We start from the raw sequence: 14,882 nt of genomic DNA on the forward strand, positions 1-14,882 counted from the left end.
GGCAGGAAGGATACAGTACCTCTGGTGCAGGTGATTTGGTCTGCTGCCAGTGTCCAGCCTGAGGGGCAGGCACATGAGTAGTAATTTGGTCCCACAGCAGAGAGCAGGCAGATATGAGTACAAGGGCTCCTCAAACAGTGATTTTCACCTAGAAGTTGTAAAATAACATACAATGAAGTGTGCACAGACAAGAGTTAACAAAGTCATCTTTTATTTCTGCCTAGAAAATGTTCAAAGGCTGCCGAGATGAATTTTAGCATGTATGATTCTTACTTTAATCAGTTACAAGTTAAAAGAATGACTTGCGGATATCTCAGCAGATGACAAAGACTGTTATTCATATTTCAGAGGTGAGACCACTGGTACACCAAAGATATTTAGTCTCTTTTAAATAACTGTTTTTGTTGCTTGTAATATGCACTGGCTGCTGAGATATTGGCACATTTCTGATAAGGTCTAAAATTGTCTCAGATTTTTGCAAAATTTACCATTTTTGCCCACCTCTTTGAGAGCTTATTTTGCTAAATACAATAAAATTTCATATGACAACTGTTTGGCTTTCGAGTAGAACTTTTTGCAGTGTTTTTAAATCAAAAACCATTTGCACAGAATGCATTTTGTCATGCAAATATTTATATCATATTTATCTATATATTTTTATTGATTTATGTATTTATATAAAATTCTTGCTTTTTGTTGTTATATTTTTTGCTAATTTTCACTTGTTTTTATGTAAACATTCATATGAGAAGGTGCTGTACAAGTACATATGAATATTACATTTGAGTTTTTGCACTAACTGTATTGGAAAAGGACTATTGTTCATATGCCGTACCTGCTGGCTGCCTGGCGGGGTGTACTGCCACCAGACCCATGGGCTGTGGGAGGTTGAACAGCATCACTGTCTGGTTCTCCCCATGCCACTTATGGGCTCGCATCACACGGTTGATGTATCTGTCGGTCCAATACACAAAATCCTCAAAAATGGTAATTGCGTGGGGATGTTGCAGTACCTTTTCATAGAGAGTAGCAAAAGAGTGTGTGTTAAACATACTATTCAAAAGAATATGATTTATCCTCTGTCACTTATTCATATTACTAAGAGTTAATCAGATGTTTCAAGAATCTAATGAAATTAATGTTCTCCTCTACATGCACTCACCAGATCACTGGCCAGCACTTGTTTCCTGTTGTTGCCATTATAATCACAAAAGTCAATGAAATCCAAGTAGGCATCAGCAAAATACAACAAATTATTTGGATAGTCTATGGTAAGACCATTGGGCCAGTACAGCTTGTTGTTTACGATAGTAATCCTCCTTTGTCCATCCATGCTGGCCCTCTCAATGCGTGGGTTCCTCCCCCAGTCAGTCCAGAACATCAGGTGAGCGCTACAAAACAAGTATTGATGGTTTAACAACCATCAATGATATTGATATTCCAACAATGATAATCCAACATATAGTACACAGATGTAAACAAACTGTTCAACTGACCTGTCTCTGGGGTCCAGCACCAGAGCCCGAGGGTTGGTGACATTTTCACTGACTAATACAGTGCGGTATGTGCCGTCTAGTTTAGACACTTCAATCGTCTCCAGGACATAGTCAGTCCAGTACAGGTTTCGGCCCACCCAGTCTACAGCAAGACTCTCTGTGACAGTCACTCCACTGTCAAAGATCTGTTCAAACAAGAGACTTGCTCTGAGTAAAATTCATTTAACATTTATAGTGTCACTAATGTGACGTCAGCAATAATTCCAAATTGAAGTGCATATTTACAGTGAAAAAAATAGCTTCTCACCACAGTTCTATCACTTCCATTCTTATGAGCACTCCAGATTCTGTCCTGACTGGTATCAGACCAGTATACTCGGTCACCAATGGAATCAAAATCTAGGGCCACAATGTTGCGTCCATCTCGAACCAGTGACCGGACAACGTTGGGCTGAGTAGTGATGTCATCTTGTACAATCTGATTTCGACTTGCCACAAGCAAGAACGCCTGACGAGAATCTGTAAACAGTCATGAAATCTCAGTTACTTATTGCGATCTCTTATCAGCTTTTGCATGTCTGCTACCAACAATACAACGGGACTGTTAAATAGACTCTACTCAGATGGCAGTCCTCAGGGAATGCGCTTTTGTCCAAATAATGACCTATTGTATTGCGCAGTCTTTCAGCAGGTTATCTGTGTGGAAGAGGAGCTCATGTCAGGCACGCTCCCCATAAACAGTCCTTTGTTGGTGATTATGTCCTAATTACACCAAGGATGGCCAGTGAGTGACATATATGTTATTTGTCTTATCTATAGAAATCAGAGCAGCCAGCAGAGACAAGGGGGAAGAAAGACAGTGTCAGCTTTGCGGTTGGGGGACCAAGCAGACCCTAATTATGCTTCATTCTTGCCAAAAATCCAGGTACAGCAAAGAAAAACTGAGGTATGTAATATATCTTTAAATCACTCTGACATCTTTATCTTTGAAGTGCTCATAAGCTTATTTCCTATTTTACTGTATAATGAACCAAAATGATAGCTTACGTATTTAGGTATAGTATGTAACCATACAGAGCTCTGTTTTAGTAACAGAAGATGTAAGCCCTATACAGTACACCTTTACCTGAGGCTTTGCAGGTACGCTGATCCGCTTCAAGAGTGTAACCATCCTGGCAGTGGCAGCGAAAAGAGCCTCTCTCATTAAAGCAGTGTTGGCTGCAAAGTCCTGGGGGATTACACTCATCTATATCCTCACAGGTCTTGGAATCATTGCTCAGCTGATACCCAACAGGGCATGTGCACTGGGCCCCAAATGGCCCCTGGATACAACCGTGAGTACAGCCAGCATTGTTGTCTGAACAGCTCTCCTGATCTGGGTGGAAGCAGGGGAAGACCAATTAAGATTTGAAAAGTAAAAGTGACTTATCAATTCAAATTAATGACAAAAACAAACTCTACCAAGGTGTAATATTAATATCTATGCTCAAAAGAATGGACAATAAAGCACTAATTATTTCAGTATCTGTCTTTAGTGCTGCTACTGACACAGCATGTTATTGCTACCTTTAACCACACACTGTATGCTAAAAGCAAAAATTTTCTTTTGATTATGTTTTACAACACCTCTAAATATTTAATAGTCAATGGAGATATTGTGGTTGTGAAAATGAATCAAAGTATCTGCAGCATTTCTACCAGTGATTGAGTGTTTGTTCCTACCTGGTAAAGGCTCATCTGAAAGTAGTGAAAAAGGCAAGAAAGGAAAATCACAGATCATTTTTAGATTAATACAGTTCAAATCACACTCATGCATGATTTTAAAACACGGACAAACAAGTAACATTAAAAACATTTTTTTCTGAAATGATAGTCCTGTTTTTTTACAGAATACAGGAATGACAAACTTGGAGAATTATTCAAAATCAATCATTCAGTCTGATCTTGTCTTATGATATGTATATTAGATTAAATTTCAGAAGGCCGGCAAACATACAAATGTAATTTTAAAAGTTTTCTTGATACACATGATACACAAAGATTATGAACACAAAAACAAACTTACTGCAGAGCGGAGACTCATCTGCTCCATTAGGGCAGTCAGGAGTGTTGTCACACACCTTGGTGAGATTGACACATACACTGTGACCGGGGCACTGCCACTGCCAGCTGGGACACCGGAAAGGAGGTGTGGGACAGTCTCTTTCATCACTCATGTCCCTGCAGTCATTGTCACCATCACAGATCCAGCTCCGTAAAACACAGTTTCCATTGTCACAACGGAATAGTGTTGATGGGCAGGTGCGAGGTGGACATGCGTGGTGTTCGTCACTGCCATCCTCACAGTCCGGATGACCATCACACTCCCATGTGGACGGGACGCAGCTCCCGTCTGACTGACACTGGAACTCAGTCTCATGATGACACATTCCTGGAGGCCTCGTAGCTGATACAGATCAGGTAGATAGGTAAAGCCTTATATAAAAGCTGGATTTTATCTTTTTTAATGATCAAAAATTGATTCATAAAATGCTAATCTTGATTTTCTAACAGACTGTGGGTGAGTAAAGTTTGGGCTTTAGTTAGTTAGTGACCCCTGTACTAAGAGATCATCTAACATGCTTCAGAGTAAATTAATGTAACTGCTTTTGGGTTATTTCTTAATGTAAACATGAATATTTTAATTATGCACCACATATATTATTGTATGCCTATGTCTGTATTGTCTTGTGTCTGTCTATGTTGTTCTCAGCTGTTTTGCACTTTAACCCAAGACAAATTTCCCTTCTGAGACAATAAATGTATCAATAAATCTGATTTGATAAGACCATTCCTTGGAAAAGTTATAATATTAACTCATTCTACTCAAGTAAATTTGGGATTGTACTTAGAATAACTAACTTGAACGGAAGTGGAACTCAAATTGAATTAGGACTTTGTGAATCAAAATTGGATTAATTCAGGAAACCGGTGTTACCCAGCTCTAACCAGATATTAACAATTTCCTAGAACAACCACAGTAGATGCAGGTGATTGATGTTGCAGTACGATAAATAAATACAGTAATATCTAAATACTTACGACAGCCTCTCTCATCTGAACGGTCATTACAGTCAAAAACTCCATCACATCGGTAGAAGGAGTTGATACACTGGTGACCACTGGAACACTTGAACTCATTCACGGTGCAGTTGTAGACTGCCAAATACAGTTGAGCATGTTAAAGCTTATATTTCATGATTCTATAAGTTGTATATGTATGCTCAGCTGAAGGGTTGTGCAATGCAGAAAATGAGATCAATAACTAAGAAGCTTAGAAAATACTTGTTGAATTTTACAGGGCATTCAATTGACCTCTACAACTTTTCAAGCATGCTTATCTGACAATATAGATCATCATGAATACATAACTAATTGAAAAATATGAGCCTAACACACAGTGCCTCAAAAGTGAAAACAGACTGAAAATAGTAAACCATGAAATAGAAAAGATTGCATGGGAATAAACCCCAAATTAAAAACAATGTCAACAAATGACATCAGGTGAAAGCTGTATTTTCAATAAAGCTGAGTGAAAAAAGTCATAATAAAGTACATAATTTGGATAAAAATAATAAAACACAATTCAATAAAATAATATACTACCATAGAATAATAAGCAGAGTAATCAACTAAAACAAGATCAACTATAAATAAAATATTACAATGCCCTGAGGATAAAAATTAAATGTGAAATTATAAAAAGTTGCAGATGTACACTGACTTCAATTGGAATTTACACATTTAAAGACAGCAATAAATTATCTATTGATAAGTCTCACAAAAAGGAGGAGTATTGAAATTATTGAATGCGATGTGCAAAATGCACATTTATAAAATATCAGCCTTAATTCAAATTGACAAGGAAGATGACTCAATATGCGTCCTTCAACACAGCCAATACTTGTATAAATGTAATTATTTTTTAAAGGTAATGACATAAACACACTCATATAAGTCCACTTGTACTACAATAAGCACAAGACTAATCATTAAGGTTTGTCACAGGAAAATTTATAAAAGTACTCACTGCATCCTTCCTCATCAGCTCCATCCACACAGTCCCTGTCCCCATCACAGACGTAGCTGGGGCCTATACAGCGGTGGTCTGGACACTGGAATTGGCCTGGGTGGCATGTGCTTCCCAGATCTGTTCACACATGTTGCGAGTGGGTGAGCTAATCTATACATCTCAACAAGACTTCAAAGCTGCTCACAATTCCTCCGTTTCTAAACATAGACTAACATAACCTGAGAGAAATGCCAACTAAATTTACATAATATCCTCTGTAGTGATACTCACGGCAGTCAGTTTCATCTGAGCCGTCACCACAATCGTTATCCGTGTCACAGCGCCACGTATGTGGAATGCAGCGGTGATTGGCACAGGTAAACTTATTGGCAGGGCATGTTCTAGGCATCTGTGTTGGGCAGTTGTATTCATCACTGTTATCAAAACAGTCATTGTGCCCGTCACAGCGCCATCCTGTAGGCACACAGCGCTGGTTGGCACAGGTGAAAGCAGAGGGGGAGCAAGTAGTGTCTGCAAAAAAGAGATGGTCATATTCAATAAATATTATACTTAATTATAAACAGACCTTAATAAAATAAACTGTCAGTATTTTTCACCAAGAAAAACCAGAGGGGAAAAGCATTACTGTTAATTCCACAGTTGATTTCATCCGTGTTGTCATGGCAGTCGTCAACACCGTCGCATCTGTAACTATTTGGGACACATTTGCCGTTGCCACAGGAGAAGGAGTTGGCCCCACACTGAAGAGTGGGAGGTTCACTGGAAGGGTCCTCCACACAAGTCCGTTGGTTTGGAGACAGTTTCATGCCATACGGACAGCCACACACTCTCTGAGAGTTTGGAGCAGGGAAGCAGAAGTGGCTGCAGTCTCCATTTGGATTTGTTGGCCTGTTGCAGAGGTTTGAGCCTGAAAAGTGAAGAGGAGGAATAAAAGTGCAAGTTACAGCCATGCATGACTAGTGGAGTAGTGAATGTGATGAATGTGAATACAGACACTGACCAGTCTGTGAGTTTGAGTTGAAAGCCTTGACATGCATGATGTGGCTGATTCCTCTTCTGATAATGATCATCTCCCCACCATCAGTCTTGCGTACACGCACAATGCCACCCAGGCGCCAGTCAGTGAAATATGCATAGCCTGCATGAGACAGGAGCAACAGAGCATAACCCCTGGTATTTTATCTTTCATTATCTCATAGTAACAGTAATTGCCCTTTTTAAATGATCATCATTAAAGTAAGAGACAGGGATCACAAAGTCACTGCCAATGCACTGAATATGCTCTTGTGGAACTGATATTTTATACAGTGTTATAGACAGCCTTTTGTTTTATGATAGGATCTGATAATTAAATGAATAACAGTTTCTTACTTTCAAAAATGGTGAGGCCAAATGGATGGGAGATCTGTGTGATCCGGTCTAAAGAAAGCCTGTTTTGTCCATCGAAATTGCTGTGCTCAATTTTGTCAAAGAAGGCATCCACCCAATACAGACGCATTGCACTGAGTGACGGTTAAAGAACAGAAAGAAGAGGTTAATGGGAATGCTGAAGAGAGATCATCACCACAACATCAGTTACATTTACATTTAAAACACAAAAAAAGGTCAATAGTAATCAAAAAGCATCATCTAACTTTGTATTTTACCACTTCTTACCACTATTGCAAGATTTATTTTCATTTGAGTGACAGGCTGAAGTACTTCTGGCTTACCTCCAGTCAATGGCCAGACCATTTGGCCAGCCAAGAGTAGTGTTTACAATCGACTGGGCATGTGACCCATCACCCCAAGCTCTCATGATCTTTGCTGGCCGGTACCAGTCAGTCCAAAAAATATACCTGTAAAAGATGAAAGTCACAGTCCATTGACTCTTTTACAACTTAAAATAATATCAACCAACGCAGTAAAAAAATATGGAAACTATTTGTTTGCATTTATTGTGGAAATGTAAATACCATAGCGTTAAGCCAGCGTCTTAGTGTTCACCACAATACTGCTGTTCACACTGAACTAATCTCAGATTGTAGATACAGCCGTATGACTTGAAGGCCGTTGGACTAACTGGTTGTTCTAAATAAGGATTCCTTTTATCAGGTGGGTGCTTAGTCAGTAGGACACTTTATGAATGAGTAACCTCCTTTTAAAGTGTGTAAACTGATATAGTACAGAATATGACGAGTTGTGCTAACATGTCCTTATCTTTAAAACCAAAGAAAGCTTCATACATTAAGTTAACTTATCATCAGATTTGAATACTCACTATCATGTCACTATATATAACAAATACCTCAGATACGTTTACATACTTTTTCATAAAGATTATTTAACATTTACCACAGTTACCTTTCATATTTGGCTGGATAACTATTCAAAATTTACATCAAAACTACTGCTTATGTAATTCACTGAGAAACAGCAGATACTACCCTTAATGAAAGACAGCTTTTATTTTTTATAAAACAACGGAAGGCAGGGGATAATGATCAGCAAAATGCCAAATCCAGCTCTGAACTGGGAGGATGCTATAGTACCTGGTACATGCTCTATGAGGTGACTTACCATACTCTACATACTTTAAAAACATTTTACAATAAGGTGTCAGCTACTAATAATGATTTTATAGAGATACACTGGAGCATAAAAATGGCAAATAAATAATAATAAATGAATAAATAATAATAAAGACTACAGTCATATACACATAAATTCTGATTTGTTTTGATTTACCCAAGGATAGGATGCACCACAATGGCCCTAGGATTGTTGAGGTTGCGTACAATGGCCCTCCTGGACTTATCCGCTAGCTTCATGACAGATATGCTCCTGTATCGCGGGTCAGTCCAGTAGAGGTTCTTTGAAATCCAGTCGTAAGCCAGGTCTTCCACACCCTCCACCCTATTGGCTGCCAGTACCTCCCTGCCTGTGCAGATCAAAGCAGTCAGACCACCGTTTACCACAGAGATGAAAGAGAAACTCATTTAAATAAATAGGCTGTCAGCTTGCATTTTCCCCATGTGGACAGGACAGAAAAAACTATAGCTGCTCCAAAAACAACACCACTGCTCAGAGGAGTGGTGTTTCTTTTCTTGTGGTGTGGCTGTGGATTATTACATGAGTATTTCCACAGTTTAAGTCAACTGATTGGAAGTTGAAAATTAAAAACGCTTGATGTTTTTTCTTTGACTAATTGTTTCTACATTTTTCAGTTCACTGTTTTAAGATGTTAATTGATTATATGGTCATTTTTCCACTATCCATACTCTGGTCCTCTCCCTCCCCCATAGTACCAGCCGGCCCCATCAGGTACTCCCTTAACTCCCTGTATAAGCCTGGCCAGATCACATGGTAGAGATCTCTGCTACAACAGAAATTATCCATGGATACAAGTAGAGTAGAAAGCACTGAAAACGTTTAACATGATTGTTTATGTATAGGTTACGCCTTCCTGTCATCCTAAGTAAAACTCTGAATGGGAAATCTTGGTTCTAAACAAGCAACAGACAAAATGCTCACCTGTACCATCAACGTTCTGCTTATAGATAATATCTTTGGTTGTATCTGAGAAGAAGATTGCATCATCCTCAGCACTAAAATCCACACCAACAAAGTAAGAAGGTGACCCAGTGACAGGTAAGATGATGTCTTCCTGCGAAGACAGGTTAAAGGGAATCCCTCTCACAGCCAGCTGGCTAGAAAACAGCAGGAACTGCCTCACAGCTGAAAATACAAATCAAGAAAACATAGAAAACAATTAATCTGCTGATTTGTTGTCTGTGAAAAACATCATAACAAAAAAGAAATTGTTAACCACGATAAAACTATTGTTGTTTTATTGCTGAATTTTTGGTGAGTAATTTAGTCTTTATCAAATACTCAAACTTGATTAGACAATAAAATCTTGTAAGAGAAATGAACAGAATTTATGCAAAAGATATACTTGCATGAGATGTTCTTCTTCTAGAACCCATATCCAAACTGATATGATAAACTGAATCACACATTGACTGATTGATTTGTTTTTGTGAATTTGCAGGAACAGGCCAGATCACTACTGCAAGTGGTCTTTCACTATGCTTAGGGACAGACCATGATAAGACAGTCTCTACAGCTCTGTTATCCACTAAAGACACAGTCCTAAATGATAAAGAGTAACTTACCCTCTCCCAGACTCCACAGCTGACTGTTTGTATAACGCACTGTCTCCTCAAGTAACAATTTTACACAGGTAAAAAAAGTTTAGATTTATGCTTAATATTACTCACCCAAACATCGCTTGCCATCAGTATGTAGGTCATAACCCATACGACACTTGCAGCGGTATCCCAGTCCTCCATTATCACTTCTATGACTTAGAACGCAAATCTGCTCACATCCACCTCTGTCAATTCTGCATGGGTTTGAAACTATAGGCAAAAAGCAAAAATATATCTTAGATTAGGTCATGTATCTGTACTTCTGTTTCTCTCTCTCATTTTTTTGTTTTACTGTGTATTTAGCAATGGCATGAAATATAAGCTCATTTTCATTTGTGGCTCACAGATGGAGGATATAAGAAATGTGTAGGTTATAGAGATTTAACTTGTGACAAACAATAAACATAATACAATACAAAACACTGTAAAAAAAAAATCAAAAATGCAAACAAAAACATCCATCAGAGAAATTCCCACCTAGGCCACACACCCTCAGTAATCCCAGTATCATTAATCACATCAGACTCAGCACAAATACCAACCACATTCAGTGTCTCTGAGCTAGGTATCCTTCAACTATGAGTTAAAACCACATTTAATATGTGTTTTAATGTCATTTAAAGATTCAGAAATATTACCATGTGGCTGTTTCAGCTGATGTATCACAGCTACTCCATGTGGAGTCTGGGCTGTGCTGTAAACCACTTGGGGGCTGTTGTCAGTGAACTTGTTTGCTTTCATCACAGCCATCTTTGTCCAGTCTGTGAAGTAGACATTGTGTTCAAACAGACTGATGCCAAATGGGTGTGGGACCGCAGAACCTCCATGGACCACTGTTTTTCTTAAAAAGAGAAAAGAAAAAAAAAAACACATTGGATTTAACATACATTATGCATATCAATCAATCAAAGTTTTTATGTTGTCCATTTTTAACAACAATAACTTCTGACATAAGTACCTATGAAGGCCATCATATGTTGCAGTTTCAATGTAGTCATAGCGGCTATCAACCCAGTAAATACGCTTGGCCTCAATATCCAGTGTGATCCCAGCTGGCCACCCCAGTTTACTCCCAATGATCCCGTTGCGATTGGTCCCATCCATGAAGGCCCTCTCCAGGCCTGGTTGTCCATTGAGAGCCTCCCAGTCAGAGAAGAACATATATCTGTGAAAAATGAGATGGTGAGGAGATGGTGGTCTAAATGCGTACTATATTAGGATATACGATACTTTTACTGCTGTAGCGTGCAATCCACCAAATCTAGGATATCATATTACTCTCTTGAAATGCACCTGATTCCTTAATAATTATAATTCACAAAACGAAGGACTTTAGCCTAATGTACTGCTGCCAGTTTTTTGTTTTTTTTTAATAATTGTGTAATTTAGTGTATGTCCATTCAGATCCAGACTAACACTAATGGATCAGGACAGAAGTGGACCGGCAACTCCCATGTTAAATGAGGTAAAGTTGCTGTTTTTCTCAAAGAAGCATGGGGGCTTTGAAGAACATTTTAGTTATTTGTTCAAAAAAGTCATCTGACATCAAGGTAAAGTAGTGAAAATAATCTGAATCTAGCATAGAGTAGGTGGGCTTTTTTAAAATAGGATTTCCAATACATTGCTCAGTTTCCTGTCTGCTTCTCCAAACTGGGGCCATGCCAGCCGCCATCTACTGTACATGTAGGTAATACACCCACTATGGATAAGTACCTCATTCCATCACACTTCAAAAAATCCAACCTAACCCTTTAATCTGCCTGTGAAATCTGCCTGCTATGCTCAGTGGGGCACACAGAAATAAAGTTATGGGTATTGATTTAAGATAAACCGTTGAATGCTTTCCCGTTTTTAATTAAATCTAGCATTCACAAAGTCAAACTGAGTTTCCAGGTGGGTGGCTATACCTCCCACCAAAGAGCTGTACATTAATTTAAAACAAGCAATTTATCTGTAGCCACCTGGTTCTCCTCCCCCCTTGAACTATACTATTGGATTACAATGAGGGTCATCACTTACATTGCTCCTCACTAATCCACCAAGGGCAATCTGCTAATCTCACACACACCCCCCCATTATTCCATGCCAATGAAGCACAACGCAAATACAGTACGTGAGGACTGGGAATGAGAAGATGGATGGAAGGAAACTGGGAGATGGGCTTTACCCGACGGTGGGGTCCACTGCCAGTCCTCTAGGATTTCCGAGGTTTTCAGTGATGAGTGTGACCCGGTTACTTCCATCAAAGTCCACCATGTCAATCCTGTTGACGCTGGCCTCCACCACATACAGTTTATTGTTCACCCAATCCACTGCCAAGTTCTCAGGGTAGTCAACTGATACATTTAAAACCACCTGCATGTTGGAACCGTCCATATCCACAGAAAACACCTGCCCACAAAAGACAGCATTGTTGTGAGGAAATTATCCCTCAGGTGGTCACTGCTCACAGAAATATAAGGACGATATTAAGAAAGAGAAAGTTTTAACAGCAACCTATGGTCAGTCACAACTGTTTAGTGTAAAGTGAAATACGAACACAAAAATGGCATTATCAAGACAGCTTAATTTTTTTTTTGCCTGCTTCTCCTGTCTAAGGTGTCTTTCTGAGCTTGCTACTGTAAATTCTATCTAAGATGCCACCAGTTTCACAGACTGGAAGCAGCAGTTAGAGGAGTATCGCTTTTAGCAGTTCTGCTTCATTTGAAACGAGATCTAGACGTACAAAAACAACTGACCTGTTTAAAGAGGAACTGAAGATGTGGAAATGGAACCTGGTAGTTTAACCTTTCTGGTTGCATTCACATGCCCTGTTTGCACTCACCCTACTTTTAATCTGCTCACATGCTGCCATGGAGGTGGCTGATATACACAGAGTGGCTGCAGTTCAAATGATTGAATAGCCAAGGCACAGGGCTGACAAAGAGTTTTCAGCTGGCCAAAGAATGCATATAGATTGACAGTGCCACTGAAAATAAATGCAGCATAATTACTTTGAACAAGATTGAGTTACAAAAATTGCACCTTGGTATGTGAACATCATACCAGCATATCAGGCAGGTTTCAAGATTAGACCATTTGAATTCCATTCCCGTCTACTTCCCCTTCATTAGGACCCCGCCGCAAAGGAGCCAACTGCTTTCCCATTATTATAGTATCAACATTTCTGATATTTTAAAGGATAACTCAAGGAATCCTGGCCAGCTCATGTCCAATTTTCTCCTTATTATTCGCTATCCAGGCATAACAACATGTTTAATAGAAGTATATGGAGAGGGACAGTTAATAGAAAATACCTTGTTTTGAATAGTGTCAGTCCAGAAAATCCTCTGGAGATGATAATGGAAGTCCACTCCCACTGCAACTCCTCTGTTCTCTGAATGAATCAAAGTGCGCATGCTGTTGCCATGGATGTCACCTATTAGCAGGTCTCTGCCATTAGAAAAGAGCAGATATGGGACTCCAGCTGTCAAGGGAAACAATATGAAAAAGAACGCCAAAAACAGTCATTATCTTTTAAACATTTTAGGTTTAATTTGAACAACAAAAAAGAGTTTCATTGAATGATCGCTCAGTTAATAGATCTGATTCTAACTTACATGTGGCATTAACACGTGACACCATGGCTCTTTTAAGCCACTATGATTCCATGGTTTTGCTACTGGTTTATTCTGTGTCCACAAAGTCAAGAGGCTAACTAAAACAACATTCAATATGCAACAATGCACGTGAAAAAAGTACATACGCAAGGGATTTGCAAACTGGAAAGGGAAGTATGCTACTGGGTCCCATTTGGATGGATCACTAACACATTTAAAAGCATAATGTTAGCATAATGTAAGACGACCTGCTGGAACACTGAGAAATACACACTCACTTGAGACATCAGCTCTGCAGTATCTGTGCTGCTCCAGAGTGTAGCCCTCATGACAGCTGCAGCGATGGGATCCTATCCGGTCTTCACACAACTGGTCACACACGCCCCACATCGAGCAGTCATCAAAGTCTTCAGCATGAAATGAAAATCATCAAATGAGTGAAGATTTGTTTACTTTGAAACACATAAAGTTTCTATTGATTTTTTAAGACAATAACAAGGCCATACACAAGGTACAAATAAGCAATAGGGATGCAACAAATGTGAATTTCTAGTATGACAGAAATGACAAATTGCCCAGTAGCAAAAGTTTATTTATTTGTTTGTGTGTTGTATCAGAATGGACTTTACCTATACATGAGCGACTATTGTTGCTGCTGACAATGTATCCAGAGGGACAAGAGCAGGTTCCTCCATCAGGTGAAGCATGACAACGATGCTCACAGCTCAGAGAAGCACATTTCCAAATACCTGGCAAGTACAGAAACCACAAGAATAGTAAATGTATGATTCAGTATGAACTTATATGAAAATGTGAACACTAGATACTAGGGATGATACTAACTGCAGTTGCGGCCAGCAGTAGTATTGGTTTCATCCTCTCCATCTGGACAGTGAACTGTCCCATCGCATAGCTGATCAATGGGGATACATTGACCAGAGGATGGACAGGGCCATTCCCCTGGGTAACACTCACGAGGTACATTTTCTGTAGGCAAAACAAAAGCATAGTCTTCGTATATTCAAGAATGAAAAGGGGAAAATTGAGTTTTTTGAGAGTGTTTTTATGTGACAATCTGGTAGGGTGTGAAAAGACATTGAGAGAGCAAGGTGTGTATTACGGACAAGCAGCCTTATCTCCACAGGAATGTACTGCTGATCCCAAAAAAAACCTGTAGCTGGGACTTAATTTGTCAAGGAAATTACTGTCACTTTAAATCGATGCAGGGGAGTGGAGTTTTGAGGGGGTCACAAGGGGGCTCAGAGTGCTTCTGCCGCCCATCCTCTAAAAACACACACTCTTCACAGCCGTGTAGAGGATTTCTAAAGCTCTTTGGGGGGCTGCGCGATCTTGTGCCACAAAGAGCCATTTGAATAAAACTTTTAAAGGGGCACAGGCATAGTATCTTACCAGCCCAAACCAACCATGGAGACTGGAGAAGAATCAGGTTCAGGCAGAGAGCTCAGTTACGCTCAGCTCTTTAACAGCCAAATGGCCCTAATAGTAAAAATAAACTATTTAT

At 39.3% G+C, this 14,882-nt stretch overlaps 1 protein-coding gene across 1 annotated transcript in view; it reads right to left on the reverse strand.

Annotated features, from left to right (window-relative positions):
• lrp2a (low density lipoprotein receptor-related protein 2a) overlaps nt 1-14,882 on the reverse strand; it is a 63,330-nt gene that overhangs the window by 40,837 nt on the left and 7,611 nt on the right. Inside the window, 25 exon segments of the mRNA XM_030125145.1 lie at nt 20-148; nt 836-1,013; nt 1,163-1,391; nt 1,497-1,681; nt 1,804-2,015; nt 2,623-2,871; nt 3,219-3,233; nt 3,562-3,942; nt 4,578-4,694; nt 5,566-5,685; nt 5,839-6,078; nt 6,194-6,475; nt 6,569-6,706; nt 6,940-7,070; nt 7,281-7,406; nt 8,296-8,488; nt 9,082-9,285; nt 9,831-9,971; nt 10,400-10,602; nt 10,720-10,926; nt 11,929-12,152; nt 13,058-13,227; nt 13,639-13,767; nt 13,990-14,109; nt 14,204-14,347. Of these exon segments, the coding sequence (XP_029981005.1) occupies nt 20-148; nt 836-1,013; nt 1,163-1,391; nt 1,497-1,681; nt 1,804-2,015; nt 2,623-2,871; nt 3,219-3,233; nt 3,562-3,942; nt 4,578-4,694; nt 5,566-5,685; nt 5,839-6,078; nt 6,194-6,475; nt 6,569-6,706; nt 6,940-7,070; nt 7,281-7,406; nt 8,296-8,488; nt 9,082-9,285; nt 9,831-9,971; nt 10,400-10,602; nt 10,720-10,926; nt 11,929-12,152; nt 13,058-13,227; nt 13,639-13,767; nt 13,990-14,109; nt 14,204-14,347 (4,467 nt within the window).

Source organism: Sphaeramia orbicularis, chromosome 21 (genome assembly GCF_902148855.1).
Source record: "Sphaeramia orbicularis chromosome 21, fSphaOr1.1, whole genome shotgun sequence".
NCBI classification, from domain to species: Eukaryota; Metazoa; Chordata; class Actinopteri; order Kurtiformes; family Apogonidae; genus Sphaeramia; species Sphaeramia orbicularis.